General features: G+C 38.3%; 1 protein-coding gene across 1 annotated transcript; it reads left to right on the top strand.

Moving 5' to 3' along the window:
- The first annotated feature begins 195 nt into the window (after window positions 1–195).
- On the top strand, window positions 196–16495 carry LOC110103531 (monogalactosyldiacylglycerol synthase, chloroplastic). Its single transcript, XM_028692696.1, has 7 exons — window positions 196–866; window positions 1669–1841; window positions 2080–2241; window positions 2351–2492; window positions 2598–2822; window positions 16037–16099; window positions 16188–16495. The coding sequence occupies exons 1-7, from the start codon at window positions 351–353 to the stop codon at window positions 16269–16271; spliced, it is 1365 nt and encodes a 454-aa protein (XP_028548529.1). The 5' UTR covers window positions 196–350; the 3' UTR covers window positions 16272–16495.
- The last annotated feature ends 9573 nt before the right edge of the window (window positions 16496–26068 follow it).

Below are 26068 nucleotides of genomic sequence, written 5' to 3'. Positions count from 1 at the left end.
GCTGTCTTTTTAATGAGTATTTTAAAAGGGCAGCAAAATAATAATAAATATTCAATGAGTAACATATTTAATATAATTTTGCTACGCTTTTATAAATAATTAATAAAAAAATATTTAATATATAATTAAAATTATGTATTAAGTGAACTTTTAAAAAGAAAAGGCAGAAAAGCACATTAAAAAATCACAATAAAAGAGCAGCAATCCGACACAGAATAATTTGCCCAGCTTGCGGCTCTGCTTCGTCCCATCGATTCTCCTCTCCTTCTTCTTCTCCTTCTCCTTCTCCACACCCGCCTTTCTCTCTTCGTCTGCGGTTCCATTCTCTGCGACTCCATGTGCTCGCAGCCATGCCTCCATCTTCGATAAGCCAAGAACCAATTCCGCATCTTGATATCCCCTTCCACCTCCGCGGCGTCCCATTCGACTCCAGTCTCGCTACCCCCTTCTTCCCTACTAAGTCTCTCTCTTCTGCATCTCGTCTCTCCAACTTTCTCTACTTGAGTGGTTCCCCCTTGTCTTTATCTTCGCAGAGGAGAACTCGGAAGAAAGGCGTCTCCTGCGGTCTTTCTTTCAGATGTTCTAAGTTCCAGTCGTTCTGGAATGAGTACAATAGGTTGCTTCAGTTGCACTGCGGGTGGGGGCCAGTTGGTTTTGCCCCGACCGGGATCCCCTCAAACGAGATCAATTCTGTTGAGGAGGGTGGCAATGGCGTTTTTGAGGAGGAGGTCTTGCCAATTAATGGCGTAGAGGTGGAATCCCCCAAGAAAGTTCTTATCTTGATGAGTGATACTGGTGGTGGACACCGTGCTTCGGCAGAAGCCATAAAGACAGCTTTCAATCAAGAGTTTGGTGACGAGTATCAGGTTTTTTTTGTTTTTTTTTCAGAATAGTTTCACTTTCTCTTTTCAGCCTTAATCAGTTATTTGGTGCGTGAGAGTGTGAAATAGAATTGATGAATTTAGGGATTATTTCTATGTGGATTGAGCTAGTTTGAAGATTATTTGTTGGATTATGGTTAGATCTTCCTAGTTTTAGTAGAAAAATGATAATTGATTGGTCTTTATATATTCCATATTGTCATCTTCCCTGGCTAGGCACATATATAGAGCTATGTGTGCCTGTTATTCTTCCAAAACTTCAGTTAGAGGCTGTGGATTAGAGTTACATCTCAAGATTAGAGAAGGACTGGAGAAGCAGGCCAATCATTTTCTTGTAGGCAGGTGGGTTTAGCCAATCTACGCTTAGGATTGTTTTGTTGACCATAACTACTGTGTCTGCCCTCCTGTGTAACTCTTCCCTTATGTAATTACTTGATGATATACTGAACTTTTTGAGATTTGATTCCGTAGTTAATTAATTCTTTGTTTTCTTAAATCTGACTGAAACCTTTTGATTTGTTAAATTAAAAATTTTTATTTGATTGCAAATTTGAGTTCACCATTTAGTTGCATCTGTATTACATTGGCACTGATAAAACTGTTGATGTCATTCATAGTATTTTTCCCAACTTTGTTGTATTATTGTCAGAAGAGAGCTAATGATCTTTGTTATTCTCTTCTTTCATTTCTCTAAAAAGGGCTTAATCATCCTTTATTTGATAGTATGAACTTTATGAAGTATTTCACCTTCTCTTTTGGGAGCATTGATGATTTATGTTTGATACAGGTTTTTGTGACTGATTTGTGGTCTGATCACACTCCTTGGCCGTTTAACCAATTACCGAGGAGTTATAACTTCTTGGTGAAACATGGAACTCTATGGAAGATGACTTATTATGGAACTGCCCCTCGTTTAGTGCATCAATCCAATTTTGCTGCTACATCGGCCTTCATAGCTCGGTGAGCATTTGTTTATCTTCACTTGATCCTCCTTAGCCATTCAGTTTTCATGGAGTCATGGAAAAAGCAACTACAATCTCAATGTCTTGACTTTTGTCTTGTTGCAAGTTTAGATTGCTAAATTGTCTTTGTACAATCAAGGTGGAAAACCATTACCTTGGAGATGCTTTGATATCCACTTTTATTGAGGTTTTAAATCAATGGTTATTTGCTAATTTTCTTCCTGTAATCTGTGCAGAGAAGTTGCAAAAGGACTGTTGAAATACCAGCCAGATATTATTATCAGTGTACATCCGCTGATGCAACATGTTCCCCTTCGAGTCCTAAGGGCAAAAGGTCTTCTTGACAAGATTGTTTTTACAACAGTAGTTACAGATTTAAGCACTTGCCATCCAACATGGTAGGATGATCTAGTAGCAAAAAACTTCATCTAGATGGCGCAGCTTTTCTTCCATTGACCTGTATCAACTATGTTTTGTCTAGTGATGAAGTTCACATTATTCTTCTAGGTTTCATAAATTAGTTACAAGATGTTATTGCCCTTCTTCTGATGTGGCGAAAAGAGCGCTAAAAGCCGGACTAAAGCCTAAACAAATAAAAGTTTATGGTCTTCCTGTGCGCCCTTCTTTTGTTAAGCCTATTCAACCAAAGGTATGTTTGCTTCTTTTCGACTTATTGATCTTGTCTCAACTAGACATTATTCTTCGTTGTGTTTTTACTTTTTATCTTGATAAAGTATTTTGGTCTCCTGGATAGGATGAGCTGAGAAAAGAATTTGGAATGAATGAGGACTTACCTGCTGTATTATTGATGGGAGGAGGGGAAGGCATGGGTCCTATTGAGGCTACGGCACGAGCGCTTGGGCAGACATTGTATGATGAGAGTCTTGGAGAACCAATAGGTCAAATGCTTGTGGTTTGTGGACGCAATAAAAAATTAGCCAATAAATTACTTACAATTGATTGGAAGATTCCAGTTCAGGTATTTTGCATTTTCAGTTTAATTCTCTTCTAAATGTTTAGCTTGATATTTCATTTCAAAATTTTATAGAAGATTGATGCATGTTTGAGAGTTAGTTTAAAGAAGTTTCTCGGTGAATTGCTTCTAACTTGGGTCATGGAGAAAGGTGTGAATATTGAAAAATGGCATTAGGATTTTTCTTGATTCAGGCTCTCATTATTTTAAGTCCTATTTGAGACTCTTTTTTTTGTTCTTTTTAAAATAATTTAAATGGTAAAAAATATATATTTGTTTAATCTTTTTTGCTTTTTATTTTTAAAATCAAACTTTTATTTTTCTTTTTAGAAACATAAAAAACAAGTTTTATGTGCCAGATTGTATAGTTTTATGTTGTCAAATAAAGCGAATGATTGTTTGTTAAAATCATATTTAGATTGTTATTTAATGCTTTGTATGAGCTGTGATTGCTGATATATAACAATTGTTGTGGCATTGATATGAGTAGAATGAATAATCAAAGTCGATATTATTATTCATTCTTATAATTCTGATAAATATTCTAATTTTAATTACTATGTAAAAGTATTTTAAAAATTGTTTATATACATTTTACCCCAATGTGGTTTAAAAATATACTCATGCCCCCAAGTATTTTTGACAAAATTGTCATGATTATCTTTTCCATTACAAATGACAGAAAAAATATTATTCTTGACAAATGTAATCTCACCACCTTTCTTTTCTTCTTTCCTTCAAAAAGTATTTTTTTTCTTCCCAAGAAGCTTGTAGGACCTTCTCTTACCCCTCTCCTCCGCCTTGGTGAAGGTGCAACAAGCAGCAAGCATTTGACAAGGGTGATGACGACGAATAGTGATGATAATGACGCAAATATTCCTATTGATCAATTTGCAACTTGCCAACCTTCATCATCATCATAGATCATTAAAACTCTTATTTTTTGTTCCTCTTTGGCTTTAAAGACACAATCGAGGCAATGAAGGATAGTGAGAAGATGTTGGTGAATGCACACCATGAGTTAGAGCCTATCACATTTGGACTCGTAAGAGAATGCTTGTATATGGTCTTTCACTTCCTTTGCTCCCTCGTCAATGTTGTTTAGACCATCAACCTCAACACCAACATCACCAAGGATGTTCATCTCTTTCCTCTTGCACCCGAATTCCCCTCCATGATCCACTATACTCTTTAGTTCCTTTTCATCAAAGGCGAGTCGAATGGTCTCCTAGACAGCCAGGCAAGACAAGGAAACAATTCCCGAAACATCTCCTAGTCGAGCATCATCACTAATGCCTTGCCTAGATAAGCACCTTGGTGTTAAGGAGCTCGAGTGCTCACTTGATGCAAACTATTTTATCATATTTAAAGTATATAAAATCATATTATGAGATGAACAGCTACAAATCTAATGATACGGAATAAATTATGGGTGATAAACAATAAAATAGATAATAAAGCTACCAACTTATTATATATTTGTTTAAACTTGAAGCTAAACTTTCGAGTCTTGTGGGCACCTTGTTTTAGATATTGTGTTTGACACAATTTTGTTATTTTGGTATTTGAAATGACAAAATGAAATTGTTTTTATTTTTTTTCTGTTGGATTTTAGAATTTACTGCGATGATTAACATATTGTACACTCCAGTAATATTCATCTTAATTAAATAAGTTAATTCTTAGCGGCTCACTTAGCTCAGCTAAGCCCCTAGGCTGGTGCATAGTGCCTTGGGCATTTGGCATCCATGTCTCCTTGAGGCACCTAATATCTATAACAACACAGCTTTTCATTATCTACAACACCACTTTATGGGACAAAAAAAAATCTTCTTAGTTCTCTCCACAATCCTGCATAGAAAAGATATTTGTGACGCTTTAGTCAGAAATACATGAGTTATCCGCATGGGTTTAAGTGCTCATTATGATTACCATTGAGGGTGAACTGTAATTAATTAGATAAAAAGATAAAAGTTTATGAAAGCTATCTAAGTTATTGTTCTAAAAAAATGTTTTTGGCTTTCATATAAGGTTTTGTTTGGGACAGCTTTCTTACTGCTTTGCTTTTTAGACCACAATCATAATTTTTGTTTGGCCACTTCATTTTTACTACTTTCAATAACTTTTTTGTGCTAGGAAGTTGCTTTCTATAGCAGCTTTAAAAAAAATCTGTTTTCTCAACAACAGTTTTACAACCACTTTTTAAAAAAAGTGCAGCTGTCCCAAATGGATCCTAAATGAACTTTTTCTCACAGTTGCTTTTCCAAAAACTCAAAAACTGCTTCAGTTGATCAAAGAAATAGAAGCATACAACAGAGAGCTAATATCAAAGGGAGCTTAAAGCTTCACCTCACACTGATGGTGGTGACTGAAGCGTTGCTTCGTAAATAGGGATGTTTTATCTAGTAATAAAAACTATCATCCATATCGAGTATAATGTAGTCCTCTCTATCTGCTTCTCGGGCCACAATATATTGTCTATCTGGAAACATGTTCAATGCTTCAAATGCTTAGGTTTTAGTAGCTCTCTAACATTGAGGCTCCTTGTTTTTATTAAAAAATCCTATTTAATAGGTTGTAGCATCATTTAAATAAATGTGGATAAGGTTCATAGAAACATTAGCTTGTGTTGTGTCCACCAAATTCTGGATTGGTTAATGCTGGAACTACGAAAAAGGTCCATGATTTCCTATGAAGTATAAAATATTATGCATTAGTAGCATACCCAGAAAATCCACTTCAAATATCTACCTAACTATGAGACAGGATAAGCTTTGATTTGTGCACATTAGAAGTAGAAATTAGTGAACCTACTTTCTTCTTTCTTTTTTAACCCATTAGCAAGTAAGGATCTAGAGGTGGAGGATGGTAGTGGCGAATCTCTTTATTGATAGCATTATAGGTGGCCATTTAGTTCATGTTGCGCATTCTATTTTGTGTTGTAACATAGCTGGGTTGCAGAAACTGAAATTAGAGGTACATTGTCACTTGGTTCACACCATTCTTTGATGTTCTTTCAAGAAGTACACATAAAATACCCAAAAAGGGATTTGAAACCATGGATTATATTGGATGTTTCGTAGGAACAAATTGATGGCCGCAATGTAATGGTCCTCCATTCTAGTGCCTAATATACTGTTGGAGGGTGAAACTGTTTAAATTCTCATGCTACAAAAAGCCTGTTTGGTTTGAACTTAGGCTTAGCTTGGCGCCGCTTAAGCGCCAAATTGTGATAATGCATTTACCAGACCATCTTTGGCTTAAGCCAAGGGCCCAAGCTTTGCATCTAAACCTGTTTAAGCGGCGCGACTAACCCTTGGCTTAACGGTTTAGCTTAGCCAAAAATCATCCAAATGAAAACTATTAAAAATTTATTAGTATAAAATTATAAAAATCAAGTTTAGGATAATTAAATAAATAATTAATACAATTAATTGATAATTAATGAGTTATTTAGACTAATTAAAGATTAATTAAGGTTTTAGTTGGTTCATTAATATTTCATATGTATTAACTATGATGAACCATGAATAATTAACAGACACATAATCAACCATAAATCAATAATTAATTATTTACATATGTTGATCAAATAATTTATCTTGTTTTACTATTATTATGATAATTAGCTATGGGATAATTAATTTATCACTTTATTGCTAGTAAGAAAAAATTAGTAATGATTTATAAGACCTTTAATTAAGATAAATATGGTATGCTTAAAAGGAGATTAATGTAAATTTAATCAGTTAAGGTTTAAATAATATTTATTATGTATAATTTATGTATAAGTATAAATTACAATAGAGTAATGTGTTAAGCAGATGAGCTTAAGTAAAAAAATGCAATCAAATAGTTATCTCAGCAGACAGTAGCCCATCTTTTTTGCACCAACCAAAGCCCTTAATAATTGCTTGGGGTTGGTAGTAATCCACTAATATTGAATTCCTTTCATTTGTCTTGCTTGACTTGTACCTCTTTGCTGGGCTATTACTAATGCGGACATTAGTCAGAGATTTCGACACGTGTACCATCGATGGAGGCGTAGATCAATGGTCACGATTCATAGTATCTACTTTTGACATATTTGTTGTAATTTTTATTTATGTTATTTCAGTTTCCTAGTCTACCCCTGAGGGTAGCGAGTGTCTTTTGTAGCCCCATGGGCATTTGTGTCTTTTTTTTTCTTTTAGATTTGAGATCCATATATAAGGGTCTTCATACTTTGTATGAGGAGTTAGTTGATGAATGAAAATTTTATCTTATTGTTCTCTTTGTGAGTTCCAAAACTTCTCTAGATCTTTTTGTAAGTTCTTGAGGAGAGAGACTTTAGATATCTTTGTGAGTTCTAGTGGTTGAAGGAGTAAGGTTTGTGATTCTTCCCTCCTTTCTTATTTAGAATCTGAAATTAAACTTCAGATTTATTCTCCCCACAAAATAGTATCACCCTCTCCCCTCTCTCCCTCCCAAACCGTGATCCCCTCTTCCCCCTAGCCCACGACCCCCCAACCTAACCTAGTTTCCACAAAGGAGCCTAGCTTCTCCCCTCCACATCTCCAAGTCGGCCGCCACCTCTACTCTCTTGGGTTGTCTTACCGTGCTCTCTCATCTACATGCAAATTATGTATGGCGGATCCCGAAGTTGACCACAGATTCGTACTCGATGCCCACGGAGACATCCACATCGTTCGATCACCATTCTTCGACGTCGGGTTTGGTTTTGAAGACACCGTTGAAGATTACTTGAACCGAATCCTCCCCCATCTCGTGTACATCCTCGACGATCAATTCTCAGACTATGAGTGGACCATCAATGGCCATCCACCCTTTTCTCCAACTCCCACTTCTCCCCCGGCGACGAGTCCTCTCAACATCACTTGTGTACTAGTGGTATCTCTAAGTGTGCTTACGATTCTCTTCCGCTAACCTCCACTCTCAAGAGTTGATTAAAGGATCTCAAGGTGAAGGATCGATATTTTAAACCAAGCTGCCGGCCACCTCCACCACCGCCGCATCCCTCTCCATCACCACGGATCGTCTGCGTCGTCTACCTTGGAGTGATTTCGTTTCTTGTATGATTCTTCTTCCTCCGACAACCCCAGACGTAGAAGAGTGACTTTGAGCCTCAAGGTGAGACGATCACTTTGTTAACCGTCGGATTCTAGTTGACTAATCATTTCATTACTCTTGTTTAAGTTGTTATTTTAAAGAACTTGCAAATTTAGTTGTAATGGATTGCCTAAGCATCGTTTGCTTTTAAGAGCTTTCTTGATCCTTCAATTTTGAGACGCCTTAAGATTAATTTTATCATTGCTCCAACAACTTTTATTAATTCCTTAAAACAACTCCTGGTTTTACATCATATTTGGTATCAGAGCATGGTAGACATGCATGGCATGTTTAGAAAAACATCCTAGGGTCTAGCCTTTTGTTATAGCTTAAAAAATTTGCATGTATATCATCGCGTAGTTTAAATTTATTCATTGTTTTCACTGCTGTCCATACATTTCCTGCACGCATTTAGTAGAGTTTAAGTCATTCTAGCTAGCGTGTGAGTGCTGCCATTAAACCTACTTCGTTTCTAACTGCGTAGGACAACTACACCCTTGATTTTAGCTGTTGTCCTCACTGTTCCAGCAATAGTTAGTCTTCGTTTAGTGAACTTAAAGTCATTGTTTAGGTTTGTCCATTCCTTCGGACCCTTCCAAAACACCTAGACAACTTAAACAATTGCTGAACCTTGCTGTCCTATTAATTCCTGCACTATTGGGAGCCTTTAGGAGTATTAGTTTAGAGTGTCTAGGTGCTGCCCTTCAGCCCTTAGCCTTCCCTAGTGTCCCCTAGCACCCAACCATGGATCCGGAACACATCCAAGCAACGCTGGACCTTATAGTGGGTCAACTTGGAACGGTTACACAGCAAATCCGCAACACCCAGACTGACTTAGCCAACTTTAGGCGCCAAACAAGTGATCGACTGGATAACATCGAGCATATAGGAAACCCTGCTATTTATACCCCTTCTAGACCTCATTCACCTTATGGTGATGACACCCGGGTCGATCATGGACTACAACGAGATCACTACTGTCATAACCCTAGGCCCAATCAGGACACCTTAGGAAATGAGACCCCTTGGAGAGATAATGATGCTCAGTTGCTTAAGAACATTAGAATTGATGCCCCGTCATACGATGGTACCCTCGACCCTCAAGTCTTCTGGTTCAAAGCGATGGATAGTTATTTCAGATGGTACAACATTTTGGAAGTTAGGAAAGTTAGGTTCGCCGAAATGAAACTCAGTGGTCGAGCCAACCTGTACTGGACAAATTTGGAAAATATGCGTGACGCTCGAGGTGAACACCCCATCACCGACTGGCGAGCTATGAAGCAAGAGCTTAGGAGAAAATACCTTCCTTCTTCTTACTACCCCAAGCTCCTAGATAAATGGAATAGGCTGACCCAGGGAAGCAAGCCCGTTAAAGATTACATCTCCGCCTTCGACGATTTCTTGATCCGTTGCAATGACGAAGAATCTGCTACCCCCGCACAAATTCTATCCATGTTTAGAGCTGGCCTTAGGGAAGATCTCTGAACTGAGCTTTTTGTGAGAGGAATAGACACGTTAGAAGCAGTCTGCAGTCTAGTTCTTGACCTAGAGGAGTCTAGGACCCATTCCCACACTAAGCATTTTGACTCCCGCCTAACTCTGTATAGAACTTCCACCGAACAACCCCAAAACTGACCCACGGGCTCTATGGTGAATCAACCAACTGCTAGTCCAACCCCACCTCGCCCGGACTTTAAAGGTAAAGCCCCCGAACGTGATACTTCCAAAGCCACTTCAGGAACTAAGTGTTATAGGTGTCTTGGGTATGTACACATTGCATCGCAATGTTCTAGTCCCTATAAGGTCACCATAATTAAAGAAGTGGATGAAGACGATGACGAACCTGAGACTGATTTAGTTCATCATGTTGATGAGGAAAATGACTCCTTCACTGAGGATGACCCTGTTGAGTTGCAAGTCCTTAGATGTGCGTTTTCCAAACCGAAACCAAGTGATGACTGGCGTAGGACTTCCATTTTTCATACCTTTACTAAGATTGGAGATAAAAGCTGTAAGGTCATCATCGACAGTGGAAGCTGCATCAACGACGTCTCTTTCGCTATGATTTCCAAATGTAACCTAAAGACGACACCCCACCCAAATCCTTATAAGGTTGCATGGATTAACTCTACATCCATGGAAATCAAAGACAGAAGCCTTATTCCCCTCGAATTTGTTGGATATTAAGAAAAGGTCTTGTGTGACGTGTTGACAATGGACGTGGGGCAGATTATCCTTGGTCGCCCTTGGCTATTTGATAACGTCGTCCACATTTATGGGAGAATTAACACCTGCGTGTTCGAACACAATGGCAAGAAGATCAAATTAATTCCCTCTCAACATAAACCCAACAAGATCGAAGTTAAGGCTACTCCCATTAAACCTAGTAAAGGTTTACACTTCTTGATTGCGAAAGAAGTGGACATTGAGCTTCACCAAGGATCCCCCATATATGCACTAGTGGCTAGAGAAGTTGACACTGATCAAGGGGCGCATGTCCCCGATGAAGTCAAACCACTTCTTGAGACCTTTGACAATGTCTTCCCCGAAGAATTACCTAACCAGCTTCCACCCCTTAGAGACATCCAACACGTCATCGACTTAGTACCCGGAGCTTCCCTACCAAGCCTCCCTCACTACCTTATGAACCCAACGGAGGATACTGAGCTGAAGAAGCAAGTAGATGAACTCCTGCAATGTGGATTCATCAAAGAGAGCCTTAGCCCGTGTGCTGTCCCTGCCCTTCTGACCCCCAAGAAGGATGGCTCTTGGCGAATGTGCGTTGATAGCCGAGCCATCAACAAAATTACGGTCAAGTATCGTTTTTCGATTCCTCGTCTTGACGACATGCTAGATATGATGACTGGGGCCGCACTGTTTTCTAAAATTGATCTAAAAAGTGGTTATCACCAAATCAGAATTCGCCCCGGGGACGAGTGGAAAACGGCATTTAAAACCAAGGACGGGTTGTACGAATGGATGGTAATGCCGTTTGGTCTTAGTAACGCCCCAATTACCTTCATGAGAGTTATGATCCAAGCCCTTCGACCTTTCCTAGAAAAATTTGTTGTCGTATACTTTGATGATATTCTGATCTATAGCAGCTCGGTGGACCAACATTTAGGTCATCTGAAACAAGTCTGTGAGACTTTGAGGAAAGAATAATTATATGCTAATCCTAAGAAATGTGTGTTCCTCATAGATAGTGTTACTTTTCTCGGGTTCATAATATCATCTCAAGGGATTTCAGCCGACCCTGAAAAGATTAGAACGATCAATGAGTGGCCTTTACCCAAGAACATCAGGGCGTTCAGAGTTTTCATGGATTAGCCACTTTCTATCAGAGGTTTATTAGGAGTTCAGTACAATAGTGGCCCCGATAACTGACTGCATAAAGAAAGGAGATTTTCATTGGACGTTATCCGCCACTAAAGTTTTTGAGGAAATTAAGAAAAAAATGGTTGAAGCCCCTGTTATGCTTCTCCCCGATTTTTCAAAAGTTTTTGAAGTAACTTGCGACGCTTCAGGGATCGGTATAGGCGGAGTTTTATCGCAAGAAGGGCACCCCGTGGCCTATTTCAGTGAAAAACTAAATGACATCCGACATCGATACTCTACCTACGACAAAGAGTTTTATGTGATTATCCAATCCCTTAGATATTGGAGACACTACCTTCTGCCTCAAGAATTTGTGATATTTTCAGACCACGAGGCATTGCATTACATTAATTCACAGAAGAAACTCAACGCTCGTCACGGCCGTTGGGTTGAATTCCTGCAAGAGTATACTTACACGATTAGACATAAAGCAGGAACTGAGAATAAGGCCGCTGATGCCCTGAGTCATAGAATGATGGTTACCCGTGAACTGAGAATGGAAGTAATTGGTTTTGAACGAATTAAAGAGGATTACTTGGAATGCCCTGATTTTCATGAAATGTACTCCCTGCTGACAAGTGGCAACGATCGTAGGAGGGATACTTGTTTAAATCTCAAAAACTTTGCATTCCTAGAACCTCTCTTCGAGAATTCCTTATGTGGGAACTACACGCTGGAGGCCTAGCCGGGCATGTTGGGCAAGCAAAGACCATTGCCGTAGTTGAACATAGATTTTTCTGGCCCAGCCTCAAGCGAGATGTTAGTAGATTGGTCAAACGATGTCATACATGCCAGTTGGCTAAACAACGAAAGCAAAACACCGGCCTCTACATGCCACTTCCCGTCCCTAATTGCCCGTGGTTTGTTTTAGGTTTACCCAAAACCCTTAGGAAGCACGACTCTGTTTGTGTTGTAGTAGATCGCTTCTCTAAGATGGTCCATTTCCTCTCATGTTCCAAAACGTTTGATGCCTCTAAGATTGCCAAGTTATACTTTGATGAAATTGTCAGACTTCATGGACTCCCCAAAACAATTGTGTCGGATCGAGATGTGAAATTTACTAGCTATTTTTGGAAAACTTTATGGCTTAAGATGGGTACTAAACTGTAGTTCTCTACGGCCTTCCACCCAAAAACGGATGGTCAAACGGAAGTTGTCAATAGGAGCCTTGGGAACCTTCTTAGGACTTTGGTAGACTAACACGTTAGAGATTGAGATTCTAAACTGCCTATCGCCGAATTTGCTTATAATAATTTTGTTAATCAGACCACAGGTATGAGTCCAGCTGAGATTGTATACGGATACCAACCTAGGCAGCCCATATATTTAATTCCCATGAATCCTATAAGCTTAGAGTGTCAGAGTCTGCATTTGTATTTGCATGTCATCTCCAGGAATTGCATAAAGAGATTAATAAAAGAATTGCACAAAGTAATGATAAATAGAAACTTAATGATGATCTTAAACGGCGATTCAAGGAGTTCGAAGTTGGAGACTATGTCATGGTTCGGATTTGTCCGGAACAGTTTCCTCCAGGGGCCGTTAAGAAATTACATGCTAAAAGCGGGCCTTTCAAAATAACTTCCAAAATAAACAGTAATGCTTATGTATTAGACCTTCCAGAAGGTTTCAACATGAATCCCATGTTTAACATCGAGGATCTAGTAGCCTTTGATTGCCCTGATTTTCACCCTGAAAATCCACTAAATATTGAGCCTTGTGAGACCATACCAAGTGAGATCCTGAGCCTACCTCCACTCCCTAAAATTCCCACATTACCTAATACGGAGAAGATATAAACCATACTCAGTGATAAAATCATTTCCACCAGGGATGGCAGGCGCCGAAGATACCTAGTTCAATGGAAAGAGAAGCCGAAGACAGAAAACACATGGATGGATCGCGAGGAGGTATAGAAATTGGACCCCGACCTTCTAGAGCTGTACGAGAGTTCGTAGGACACCTACTCGACGGAGTCGAGCTTTCTTCCACCTGGGGAGAATGACGCGGACATCAGTCAGAGATTTCGACACGTGTACCATCGACGGAGGCGTAGATCAATGACCAGGATTCATAGTCTCTACTTTTGACATGTTTGTTGTAATTTTTATTTATGTTATTTCAGTTTTCTAGTCCACCCCTGAGGGTAGTGAGTGTCTTTTGTATCCCCATGGGCATTTGTATCTTTTTTTTCTTTTAGACTTGAGATCCATATATAAGGGTCTCCATGCTTTGTATGAGGAGTTAGTTGATGAATGAAAAATTTTATCTTATTGTTCTCTTTGTGAGTTCCAAAACTTCTCTAGATCTCTTTGTGAGTTCTTGAGGAGAGAGCATTTAGATCTCTTTGTGAGTTCTAGTGGTTCAATGAGTAAGGTTCGTGATTCTTAATTTTCTTATCTTCCTCCTCCAATCACTTCCTCTCCCTCCTCAAGCTCTTCCCAAGACCCATTGCCCCTTCCCCTTGTTCTCTCCCACGGTTTTCACCACCCAACCCCATCCCGCCGTCCCCTCCCAGCTCTACCGCCGGCTGGAGCCCCTGCCAGCCCGACAGCCCCATCCCCCCGCCCCCCTCAGCCTCCTAGTCTTGCCGCTGGCCCCCCCATGATCCCCTCTTTGAATTTCAAATTCCATTGAGTAAATTACTTTCCTAAAATAGTCTTTCTTTATTTAGGAAAGTCAGTCAATGGGAATTAACTCAATTTTGAAATTCAAACCTCTTTTCCTCCCTTATTCCACTAAATTGGGAAACTTTCTTAAATTAAAACAAATCTGAATTTAAATTCAGATTTGATCTTAATTTAATTATTCCCCTTGGGCCCCACCTAATTAATTCCAAGCCCCTCTCTCTCCCCATATGGCCGGCCACCTCTCCCCTATTGTTTCTCTCTCCAATTGCCACCTCATCACCACTTAAATACCTCTTTAATGCCTCCCTCTCACAAATTTTAATTTCAGATTTCAAAATCTGAAATTTGAAATTGAATCTTCCCTCCTTTCTTATTTAGAATCTGAAATTAAACTTCAGATTTATTCTCCCCACAAAATAGCATCACCCTCTCCCCTCTCTCCCTCCCAAACCATGATCCCCTCTTCCCCCTAGCCCACGGCCCCCCAACCTAACCTAGTTTCCACCAAGGAGCCTAGCTTCTCCCCTCCACATCTCCAAGCCGGCCACCACCTCTCCTCTCTTGGGTTGTCTTACCGTGCTCTCTCATCTACATGCAAATTATGTATGGCGGATCCCGAAGTTGACCACAGATTCGTACTCGACGCCCACGGAGACATCCACATCGTTCGATCACCATTATTCAACTTCGGGTTTGGTTTTGACGACACCGTTGAAGATTACTTGAACCGAATCCTCCCCCATCTCGTGGACATCCTCGACGATCAATTCTCGGACTACGAGTGGACCATCAACGGCCACCACCCGTTTCTCCAACTCCCACTTCTCCCCCGGCGACAAGTCCTCTCGGCATCACTTGTGTACTAGTGGTATCTCTAAGTGTGATTACGATCCTCTTCTGCTAAGCTCCACTCTCAAGAGTTGATTAAAGGATCTCAAGGTGAAGGATCGATATTTTAAACCAAGCAGCCGGCCACCTCCACCACCACCGCATCCCTCTCCATGACTACGGATCGTCTGCGCCGTCTACCTTGGAGTGATTTCGTTTCTTGTATGGTTCTTCTTCCTCCGACAACCCTAGACGTAGAAGAGTGACTTTGAGCCTCAAGGTGAGACGATCACTTTGTTAACCGTTGGATTCTAGTTGACTAATCATTTCATTACTCTTGTTTAAGTTGTTATTTTAAAGAACTTGCAAATTTAGTTGTAATGGATTGCCTAAGCATCGTTTGCTTCTAAGAGCTTTCTTGATCCTTCAATTTTGAGACGCCTTAAGATTAATTTTATCATTGCTTCAACAACTTTTATTAATTTCTTAAAACAACTCCTGGTTTTACATCAATTACAGCATGTTTTCTTATATGTTGGTATTGAATGTTAGGCAGTACAACACAATATTCCTAGGAATTGTAAATTGTAATAGGTTAAGCAAATAAGCTAAAGTTAAAACGCAATCTAGTAATTTTCTTAGCTTACAATAGCTCATATTTTTCACCAACCAAACGGCTTAATCTTACTTAAAGACTTAACTTAGATTAGCTTGTTTGATTTAGCTTAAACTACAACCTAATAAACCCTAAGAATTACTTGGGGCTGGTAGTAATTAGCGAACTTTGAATTTCATTCATTTCTAATTGCTGGGTTATTTCAACGTATTTTCTTACATGATTGCAGCCTGGGTTAGGCACTGCATCAAGTTTTCTACGGGCTTAGGATGGAATGAAAAAAGAAAGGAGGTGATCTGGTGATGACAAACTTTGTTTTCTATGCAGGCTTTTTTATCGTGCATTATCAATTTTCCTTTTGGCTATGACTTAAAATATGATCACCATAAATCAGAAATTGAGACAGATCATGCAAAAGCAATGCTCATATAGCTGAGTTTAATTGCAAGACATGTTTCTTCTTGTTGTGGATGTACTGCTTTTGCCTTTACCCTAATTACATACAATGTTCTGTTTGAAATTCAGAATTTTTATTGCTCGCCTTCATCAGCCCCATATGATTTTCCTCTAAAACATTGCTTGTTAAATCGTCTCTGTTGTTTGTCAAAGATAATTTTCTTTTCTACCTCTATTAAGCTTCTTATATACTTAATATCCAGGTCAAGGGTTTTGTTACTAAGATGGAAGAATGTATGGGCGCATGCGATTGCATAATTACAAAGGTAAATCTTCTATTCTTGTGATGACGAATTTTTTATCTGATAGTTACATAGTTTTTTTTTTAATTAGCTATACAAATTTTATCTGCAGGCTGGGCCAGGGACTATTGCTGAAGCCATGATTCGTGGTCTCCCTATTATTCTCAATGATTTCATTGCTGGCCAGGTAAAGTAGTTTTCTCAAATCCATTAGAGTATTTCCTTACATCAAGGTAGCGTTCGGAATCTTCATGCACCATTTGACAAAGCAATTCAACTTTAAACATTTTGCTAGTTGATGATATATTAACTCATGTAACTTGTATATTTTTTAGTCAATTTCTATTCTAATAATATGTTTAGAATCTAGAGAGTTTAAACATTTCAATTTTGGACTGATCCTAATTAGCAATTTGGTCTTTTATTAGTAATACTTTCTTTTAGGGGCTGTTTGGTTGAAAGTAAAATGGGTGTAAAGTTTTTCAAATGCAGGAGTTTTGAAAATATTGATGTTTGATTGGAAGAAAAATGAATGCAAAGTAAAATAAAGTAAATGTAGTGTAAACCAATTTAATTCATTTTGGGGTGGATTAAACTCGCCCAATTTTAAGAAACAACTCCAAAGTATTCTTTTTGCACTATATTCCTTTACTTTGCATTTTCTTTTACACTGCATTCATTTTATATCGCATTCATTTTACATTGCATCCCTTTTTTAGTCAACCAAACAACCCCTTAGTTCCAAGTTTTCCTTTAGTTCAAAGAGTTGTTGATGGAATCTATTGTGCTTAGTTCAGGTCTTATCATGAAATCTCATTCATCCTATTACTCATGGAAGCAATTTTTTATGATGCTACCTTTTCTATATCCATTTCTTTACATATATCCCATTCTGATACCAATTACTAATGCTCGATGATCCAAACAACATATCTAGTTTTGAGATTTTGAGAGAGAGAGAGAGAGCATGCCTATTTTTTCCTTAATTTTTTTGTTTTTATATCTATCGCTTTATATAATCTTCAACCTCAATATTTCGCCATTGACTATAATCTATATCATAAGAATCGTATGATTTAGTTTCATCAATTTCTTTTATGGTTTAATCATTCATCATGCATGTGAAAAATATTAAAAAAAAAAATGGATGACACATAATACCATTTTGGAAGTCTAGTTTTATTCATATATTTCACCAATTAAAATCACTCAATACATGCAATCATGCATTTATTTGATTCGAAGTCATTTGAATGTTTTTTATACTTTGAAATCTAACTTATTTTCTCATGTAATTCGAGCCATTTATTAAGAAAGTTTTGATGCATTTAATTAATGATCATACAATCTTTATCTTATATTTGAAAGCCATAACATCAAAATTTAATTTAGTGGAGAATGATAATTATCCTAAAAGTGAGGTCTGTCTGTCTTTTATATATACTGTTGCAGTTATGATTTCTTTCCAAATTGACAGAAGAAATGGAGTTCTCTCCAGAATCTTTTCCTTGATATGATTATGGCCATCCTTTTTGTCTTTCTTCATAAACTTATATTTTTCTCCTCAAATGCCCTTTTCTGGATTTTAAGTTCATATTCTCATTCTACGTTGCTGTGTCTATGTGCGTTACTGTCACCTCTCCCTTGCAACCACCGCCATCCTTTTCCTCCACTCAATAACCACCATTACAACTACGGACACTCTGTTAAATTGGCCGCAAAGGAATCTGTTACGCCTGCTCCCACGCCGGCTGGACCGGTCCAGGTTTTTGTTCGGCAGAAGAGGAAACAGGGAGAGGGGGCGGAACTCTTGTGGGCCCCATGATGGGCTTAATGCAATTTTTTGGGGAAAGATTTGAATGTAAGGGTTGATTAGGTAATTTGTAATTCTCCTTTCATGTTAATTAGGGGAATAGGAAGGAATTAGAATTATCTTGAATTTGAATGAGATTTGAGATCTAGGGTTCTTGTGCTTTGGGCTCTTGGCATTGGCGTTGCCGGAGATTTGGAGAGTTGTTCTTCCTCTCGAATTGAAGAACAATTGTATCTTTTCCATTTTACTTCATCTTTTAGTGAAATACAAGTCTCTATTTGAGTTTCTCTTTCATATTTCTCTATTTTCCTGCTGTAAACAGCAGATTTCTGCTGTATTCCTGTTGTGGACAGCAGTATTATGGCTGTTTGATCACCGATTTGGGTTAGGGTTGCTTGCGAACTCAAGTATTATCTTAGGGTTACTTGCGAACTCAAGTATTTCCTATCAAATTGGTATCAAAGCATCGATTTGGGACCGTTGGCGGCTGAAATCTGGAAATTTCAGGGGTTTTTTTTTTCCGAAAGAAGATCTTCGTGACTCTTGAGAAGATAGATGGCCGGGAAGAAGGTAGAAGTCTTGGAAGGCGAGATCGGGCAACTAAAATCAGATTTGGAAGGAAAGTTCTTTGACTTTCAAACTCAAATCACCTCCAACAATGAAAGGATAGAGAGGAAATTCACGGTGATGAAAGAAATGTTGAAGAAACTGTTGGAGTTGAAGACAAATCCTACAACATTGGAAGCAAGAGAGACCACCGGAGGCCATGGTATAGGGGGAAATCCAAACCCGTTTAGGGGGAGGAGAAATCTGGAGGTAGAGGTCATTGAGGGGGAGGACGACATGCCACCTCTAGTGCCACTTTCTAGAGAGGAGATGAGTTTGAGAAATGATCGGAGGGGTGCTGATTTCATCGGGAGAATGGAAGAATTTCATCACTGGGGTGCTGATTTTGAAGGGAGAAGAGGGGAATATGATGAAGGGTTTGGGTATAATTGCCGGAGGGAAGATCGTGACAGTTGGGGAGCACCTACTCTTCGAGGAATGGGAGGTTATGGAGGATTCAGGGGACACGGGGGAGACCCACGGGTGAGGAAGCTGAAGATGCCTGTCTTTGAGGGTGAAGATGGTCATGGCTGGATCTACAAGGTGGAGCGTTATTTCGCTGTCAACGAGTTGACAGAGGAAGAGAAGCTGGCGGCGGCGGGATTGTATTTGGAAGGAAAAGTCTTGGCCTGGTATCAATGACATGACAGGAGGGAGATCATATGGAGCTGGAGAGAGTTCAAAGGTTGCTTATTGGAGCGTTTTCGAGCCGATGGGGGAGGAGACTTCTATGAACAATTCTTTGTTTTGACTCAGGAGGTGATTGTGGCAGACTATCGGGACAAGTTCGAGTAGTTGGCTAGTAGATTGGATCACATTTCAGAGTCAGCCTTGGAAGGGAACTTCATGAATGGGCTAAGACCTGAGATACGAACAACAGTCAGGGTGCTGGAGCCGAGAAGCCTAGGGAAGGCTATGGAGCTGGTGCAGTTGATGGAAGATCAAAAGAAATCAGAAAGAGGAGCTCGAGGGAACTATTCAGGGGGATCATACAAGATGACTACCACATTCTTACCATCCAAAGGGGCAGCGCCAGGGGGGTCTGAAGGAAGCACCAAATGAGAAAACTGGAGGGGGGAATGGTGGACAATTCAAAATATTGACAGAGGAGGAGATGCATGATAAGAGGGCAAAGGAGTTGTGCTTCAAATGTGATGAGAAGTATATGCCGGGGCATAGGTGCAAGGACCGAACTCTTGAGGTTCTCATTGTATGTGAAGACGAGGAAGATGAGGAGGGAGGTGGGAGTAGATTTGAAGAGGAAGAGGAGAAGTTGCACCAAGATGTGGCAGAAGTATCTTTGAACTCTGTAGTGTGATTCACTCCGAGTCACACTATGAAAGTCAATGAAGAGATAGCTGGCCGTGAGGTGGTGGTGTTGATTGACAGTGGGGCAACCCATAATTTCATTTCCACCCAGATCGTTGAGCTGTTAGGGATGGAGTTAGTGGATATAGGAGGCTATGGGGTGATGATGGGCACGGGCAAGGTGGAAATGGGTAGAGTATGTAGAGGGTAGTGCTGAAGATTCAAGGGATCCAGGTGAGGGAGGACTTCCTTCCCTTAGAATTGTGGAGTGCTGACGTCATCCTAGGGATGAAGTGGCTGCAAACATTGGGTGAGACCAAGATCAATTGGGGGACATTAAGGATGGAACTGGTGATGGGAGGAAGGAGGACGATTCAGGGCGATGCTGGCCTGACCAAGGTTGGGGTATCTCTCAAATCCATGATCAGATCCATACAGGAGGTGGGAGGTGGATATTTGGTGGAACTGCAACGCTTGAAGAGGGTGAGTGTGGGGGATGAGGGAGACATTCCACTAGTGGTGCAATCGCTCATACAGTAGTTCAGGGAGGTGTTCCAGCCACCTCAGGGCTTACCACCACCCAGAGAGCAGGAGCATGCAATCCTTTTGAAGGACGGGGTGTCACCAATTAGTGTTCGACCTTACCGCTACCCTCAGATTCAAAAAGATGAGATCGAGAAGCTCATCAAGGAGATGTTGGAGGCAGGAATAGTCAGACCCAGTGTGAGTCCTCTCTCTAGCCTCATCCTACTAGTCAAGAAGAAGGATGGGAGTTGGAGGTTTTACGTGGATTACAGGGCTTTGAACAAGGAGACAGTACCGGATAAGCTTCCTATTTCGGTGATTGACGAGTTACTAGATGAGTTGTACAAAGCAGTAGTGTTTTCTAAGAAGGACCTGAAGTCAGGCTACCACCAAATCAGAATGAAGGAGGAGGATATTCAGAAGACGGCTTTTAGGACGCACGAGGGGCATCACGAGTTTTTGGTAATGCTTTTCGGGCTCACTAACGCCCCTGCTACTTTTTAGTCTTTAATGAACAGAGTGTTCAGGCAGCATCTCAGGAAGTTTGTGCTAGTTTTTTTTATGACATTTTGGTGTACAACCAAACGGGGGAGGCGCACTTAGAGCACCTGAAAGAGGTTCTAAAGATCCTACAGGAACATTAGCTGAAAGCTAACCTAAAGAAATGCAGTTTTGCCCAATCTAGGGTGGAATATTTGGGATATGTGGTGTCTCAAGAGGGAGTGGCAGCCGACCAGTCCAAGATTGAGGCCATGCAGAACTGGCCAAGGCCTAGGAACATAAGGGAGTTGAGGGGTTTCTTAGGTCTGAATGGTTACTACAGGAAGGGCTACAGTCAAATCGCGTGGCCTTTGACTGAGCAACTGAAGAAAGACAATTTTAGGTGGGGAGAGGCAGCAACTCAGGCTTTTGAGAGATTAGAAAAAGTCATGATGACGGTTTTAGTGTTAGCTCTTCCAGATTTCAGTCAGACCTTTATAGTGGAGACTGATGCATCAGGGTATGGCTTGGGAACAGTTTTGATGCAGGATCACAAGCCTGTAGCTTGTTTCAGTCAAGTGCTATCGACCAAGGCTCGATTGAAGTCAGTATATGAGAGAGAGCTGATGGCCATCATCCTATCCATTCAGAAATGGCACCCTTATATTTTGGGGAGGCACTTCATTGTTCGTACGGACCAGAGGAGTCTGAAATACTTGTTGGAACAACGGATGGTGACAGAGGAACATCAGAGGTGGCTGTCAAAGCTTTTGGGCTATGACTTTGAGATCCAGTACCGACCAGGGGTGGAAAATAAGGCGGCCGACGCCTTATCCAGATGTGTTGGGGAACTTCAGGAGTTGGTAGTATCAGTACCACTGATGGTTAACTGGGGGGGGCATCAAAGAAGAAAGCTTGCAGAGCGAGGAGCTGAAGAAAATCAAGGAAGACTTGAGGAAGGATAGTAGTAGACATTCGGGGTACTATTTGGATGGGGAGAAGTTACATCATTCAAGTGGGTACGATGTCCCCAACCAGTATCATTATGGAGTGAACTCCTGTAGTTTGAATGCATAATCTTTTTTCCTTGTTACATTTATATGTTTGCTTATCTTTTTGCTTGCCTTTTCTTTTTTCATCCTCCATTTCTTTTTTATTTAATAATTTTTATACATTTGCGTATGTCTATATGTACCCAAAGGTACATCCTTTTCCATTTATTTTTTCCCTTTTCCATATCCTTTTCCTTTTAACGTAAACAAGTACGGCGTCCCCAGCCAGTACCATAAGGGGGTGAACTCCTGTAGTTTGCATGCATACTAGTTTTCCTTATTACATTTATATGTTTGTTTATCTTTTGGCATCCATTTTCTTTTTCCATCCTCCATTTCTTTTTCATTTAATCATTTTTAGACATTTGCATATCTTACATAAATACAAATTTTTACTTTAAGGAAACATTCAAACAATAATAACTTTCAAACATTATTTATTCATTTGCATAACTTTCGAACCGTAATAACAAATGAAATTGGTAAGAAGACTATGTAGCAAACTATATAATCATATAAAAATTTTATACTTTTAACATTTGTAATTTATGCTATAAGAAATCAAATATTTACTGAAACAACATAAAATGTAATCATGAAGTAACATAAAATTACCCATTTGAATGTTTTGGCTTCAATACTTTCCAAATTTCAACTCTTGCAACGATCTTACTTCCTACAATCAAATCTTCCATAAACTATCTTATTAGCGTCAACCCTTCACCTCGCACACAAGATTAGTCAAATTCTTTCTAATCCAATTGATATTAACATTAAGAATTTCTCCAACATGGATAAGACATAAAATTCTTAACCCATATCTTTTACCTCAAATGACTTTTCTTCTTGCTGAGTCAGACTACCTCCAAATTTCATTTTCTTCCCTTCCTTCCTAAAATTGCCACATAATAAATTTTAATAATTTTATCCTACAAAACCTAACAAAAATGTATGATAAAAAAATCACTTACAAAAGAGGATTATTCCGACCCAAAATTCTTCTTCTTTCTTTCCCAATTTCTTTCAAATTTCTTCATTTGCCCTTAATGAAACACCTCGCTGTTTAGATGAAGAAATAGAAAAGGATTAATACAGAAATAGAGAGAAAAAAAACAAACCTTCTCTCTTTCTTCCTCTCAGCCATTCCTCTTCAACAGGAACTTTCCCTCTTGCGATTTCTTCTACCGGAAAGAGGAAACTAAGAATATCCCGCTAGAGGAGTCGTTACTTTTCATCATTATACGCGAAAATCCAATTGACGATGAAATCCAAGCCGTTCAGGAGGGGTTACGCACGCGAGTGGCATTGCTGGCGGTCTGCCTTGACTGCGATCTCTCTCCCGCGAGCTTCTGTTAAATGGGGAAGGGGCTGGTTCAGTTGAACCGGTTGAACTGGTATTTACATGTCCACTTCCAATCAAGCAAACTCAAAACAAAAAAGTATTACATGAGCATTAATTTATCATGAAAGCAATAGTGAATTATTACAGTGAGAATAAACAACAATAGCTCTATGTGGTTGAACATATAATCCACTATACTTATCAACTTAAAACAAAATTAAATTTAATAAAATTTCTACAAAGATGTTTTCAAAAGCAAATGATGGCTCAATCATGTGTTGTCTTTCCCACATCCACAAACATTAACCTCATTTAACCTTTCAAACTACCTTTTACTTTGCATGTTGCAGCCAACATCCTCCTTTTATGCTGAATAATTTTCAGAAAAAACCAAAACAATTGAAAAGATTGCTGAAATAATTTAATATCTATATTGCTTAACAAAGAAGAATTAGAGCAACTGAAGCTTGAACTTAAGATCTTGATAAGCTTATACTACGAGCCTACAACCAATGGAGCCTTCATTGGCTCATATATAAATCAATTCACTTTAACTATATGTGAGGATATAAATTTTTAGTGAATGCTGAAAATTTTTTAAGAGGTGCAAACCATTTACACAATACAAATGAAAAGAAGAATTAAATCTTAAAAGAACATTTTAATGATTGGATTTATCCATTATTTTTTTTGTGCATCAATCTTAAGAAGAAAATAGAGAAGATATGTTTTAAGCTATTAAAATCAGTTCTTCCAATATTATAAAGCATCAATGGAAATCAAATGAAGATCTTATCATTGTTGACATTAAATTCCACCAAGTTCCTAACATGAAACCTAAGCAATCTTCATTCTTCTTAAATGAAAGGTTTGGTAATAAAATTCAGCACTGAGTAAATAAAAGATTAGTAATATTTTTTGGGTATTTGATATGTAAATACATAAAAATTATATATTTGCATATTTAACATATAAATTTTAAATAAATAATAAGAGGCTTACACAAATTACATAATTTATATATATATTTAACACCTAAATTTTATTATTTACTTATAATCAAAATTTCAATCAAATAATAAATATCACTAACATTCATTTTTCTAAGACGAAATTCATCTTTTTATGTATGTGTTTGGATGTGATAAAGGTATTAAAATATTATACGAATACATATCTAAATATGTAAATATATAAGAATTGTTTGATATGTTTGTAAATCCTCTCAAATATTTTTGTAACATTGAGTTACCCCCTCAAAGATAATTGAAGAAGGGAGATTAATAAAGCTGAACTTTAATAACAAATTACGAATTTCAAGTTCTATAAACTTTTGTAATACGCTAGAGGCCAACATAACCTTCATAAAGTTTGGACGAGAATGATTACCTTCGCATTATAGCTAAGCATTCCCGTGATGTATCCTTTCAGACCTTCTCTCAAAATTTGAAAATAAACATAATAATAGTAAACATTTCCGGAAAATAAAGGAATAAATCACAAACAATAAATACACTCGTCCGACACATCTGAAGTATGCCCTAAAGCATTAGGAAGACTTCGATGATTTGTCAGACAATCCGAAATATTTATTAAAAATTCAATAATCAGGCAATGCTCATTAAAATTTACAAGTATTTCTCTCAATGTCATATGCTGCTTCACTGTTTGGAGTTGGACAACTCTAATTTAGCAGTATTCTAAGATCTAAACCAACCTTATCTCTATAGATTTTTTAATATTGTACATAATCATTAAACTTGGGGTTGGCTTAGACTTTTGATTTGTTATCTATGATAGAATATATTTTAAATGTAAATATTACCATGTTTAGCAATATGCATCTTTTGTGTCTTTGTATGCATTTTTGCATTTATTTGAGCATAAGTTGGGGTTACACACTTGTATACAAGTCTTTAATACATGAATTAAAATACACAAACAACTTAATAAGTGTATTAAATAAAATGCTTTTTTAAATAGTTATATTATTGAGGTCTTGGGTACCTAAAACAATGTGTTATAGATGAATGATTTTTTATAATATCAAATATCATTGAGATAAGATTTTTTGAGATAAAGAATGCCAGAAGTTGAAGGATTTTGGGCATTCAATTTAATCGTTCCTTTATTGAAGGATGGGTGAATGAGTGACTGAGAAGTTGCTTTTTTTAAAGTGATTGTATGCTTATTATTCTATGCAAAATTATACATGCAACTGCCACCTTTTCTATTTAAATCAAACATTTCTGTTTTTTGAGTTCATTGATGATTTGCACAATAATTCAACTTCTCATGCTTATATATATGTTGTATTATATATCACATATGTAGAGAAAGAAATGGGACAAGATTTTAGTTTAAATATGAATTTTATATGTGATGTGTTAGATTCAAATTTATTTAATGTCTCTGATACCATGAACAAAGTTTGATACCTGTGCTTGAAGAAGTTGAGCGACTGAAAACAAATGGTTTAAAAGCAGTAATGAAAACAAAAACCAGAGAACAAGAGAAAACTGCAGTAGTATATTTCCATAGTTGATGTAGAACGAGAAGGAAAAAATGGACATTTGAGATTTGAATGTCTTGCTTAAAGTGAGATAAAAAAATTGTTATTCTCCATAATGATTGTATTTGGTAATGCTGAATGTCTATTAGCTATTTTATTTTGTTCTAATTTTACCGTTTTATGTGGTCAAGCCATCTAAGGCGAAGCCATCTAATTTTACCGTTTTTTGTGGCCAAGCCATCTAAGGGTCTAGTCGAATTTGACTTGACTACGCTCGATCAATTTTGATCAACATATATCAACCCCGTCAGATCCAATTTGATTTCAATTAATGTTGGATTTGGGTTTAATTTCA

This window comes from Dendrobium catenatum, unplaced genomic scaffold (assembly GCF_001605985.2).
Source record: "Dendrobium catenatum unplaced genomic scaffold, ASM160598v2 original_scaffold_254917, whole genome shotgun sequence".
In the NCBI taxonomy this organism is placed as follows: Eukaryota; Viridiplantae; Streptophyta; class Magnoliopsida; order Asparagales; family Orchidaceae; genus Dendrobium; species Dendrobium catenatum.
This window is presented reverse-complemented; position numbering and strand designations above follow the sequence as displayed.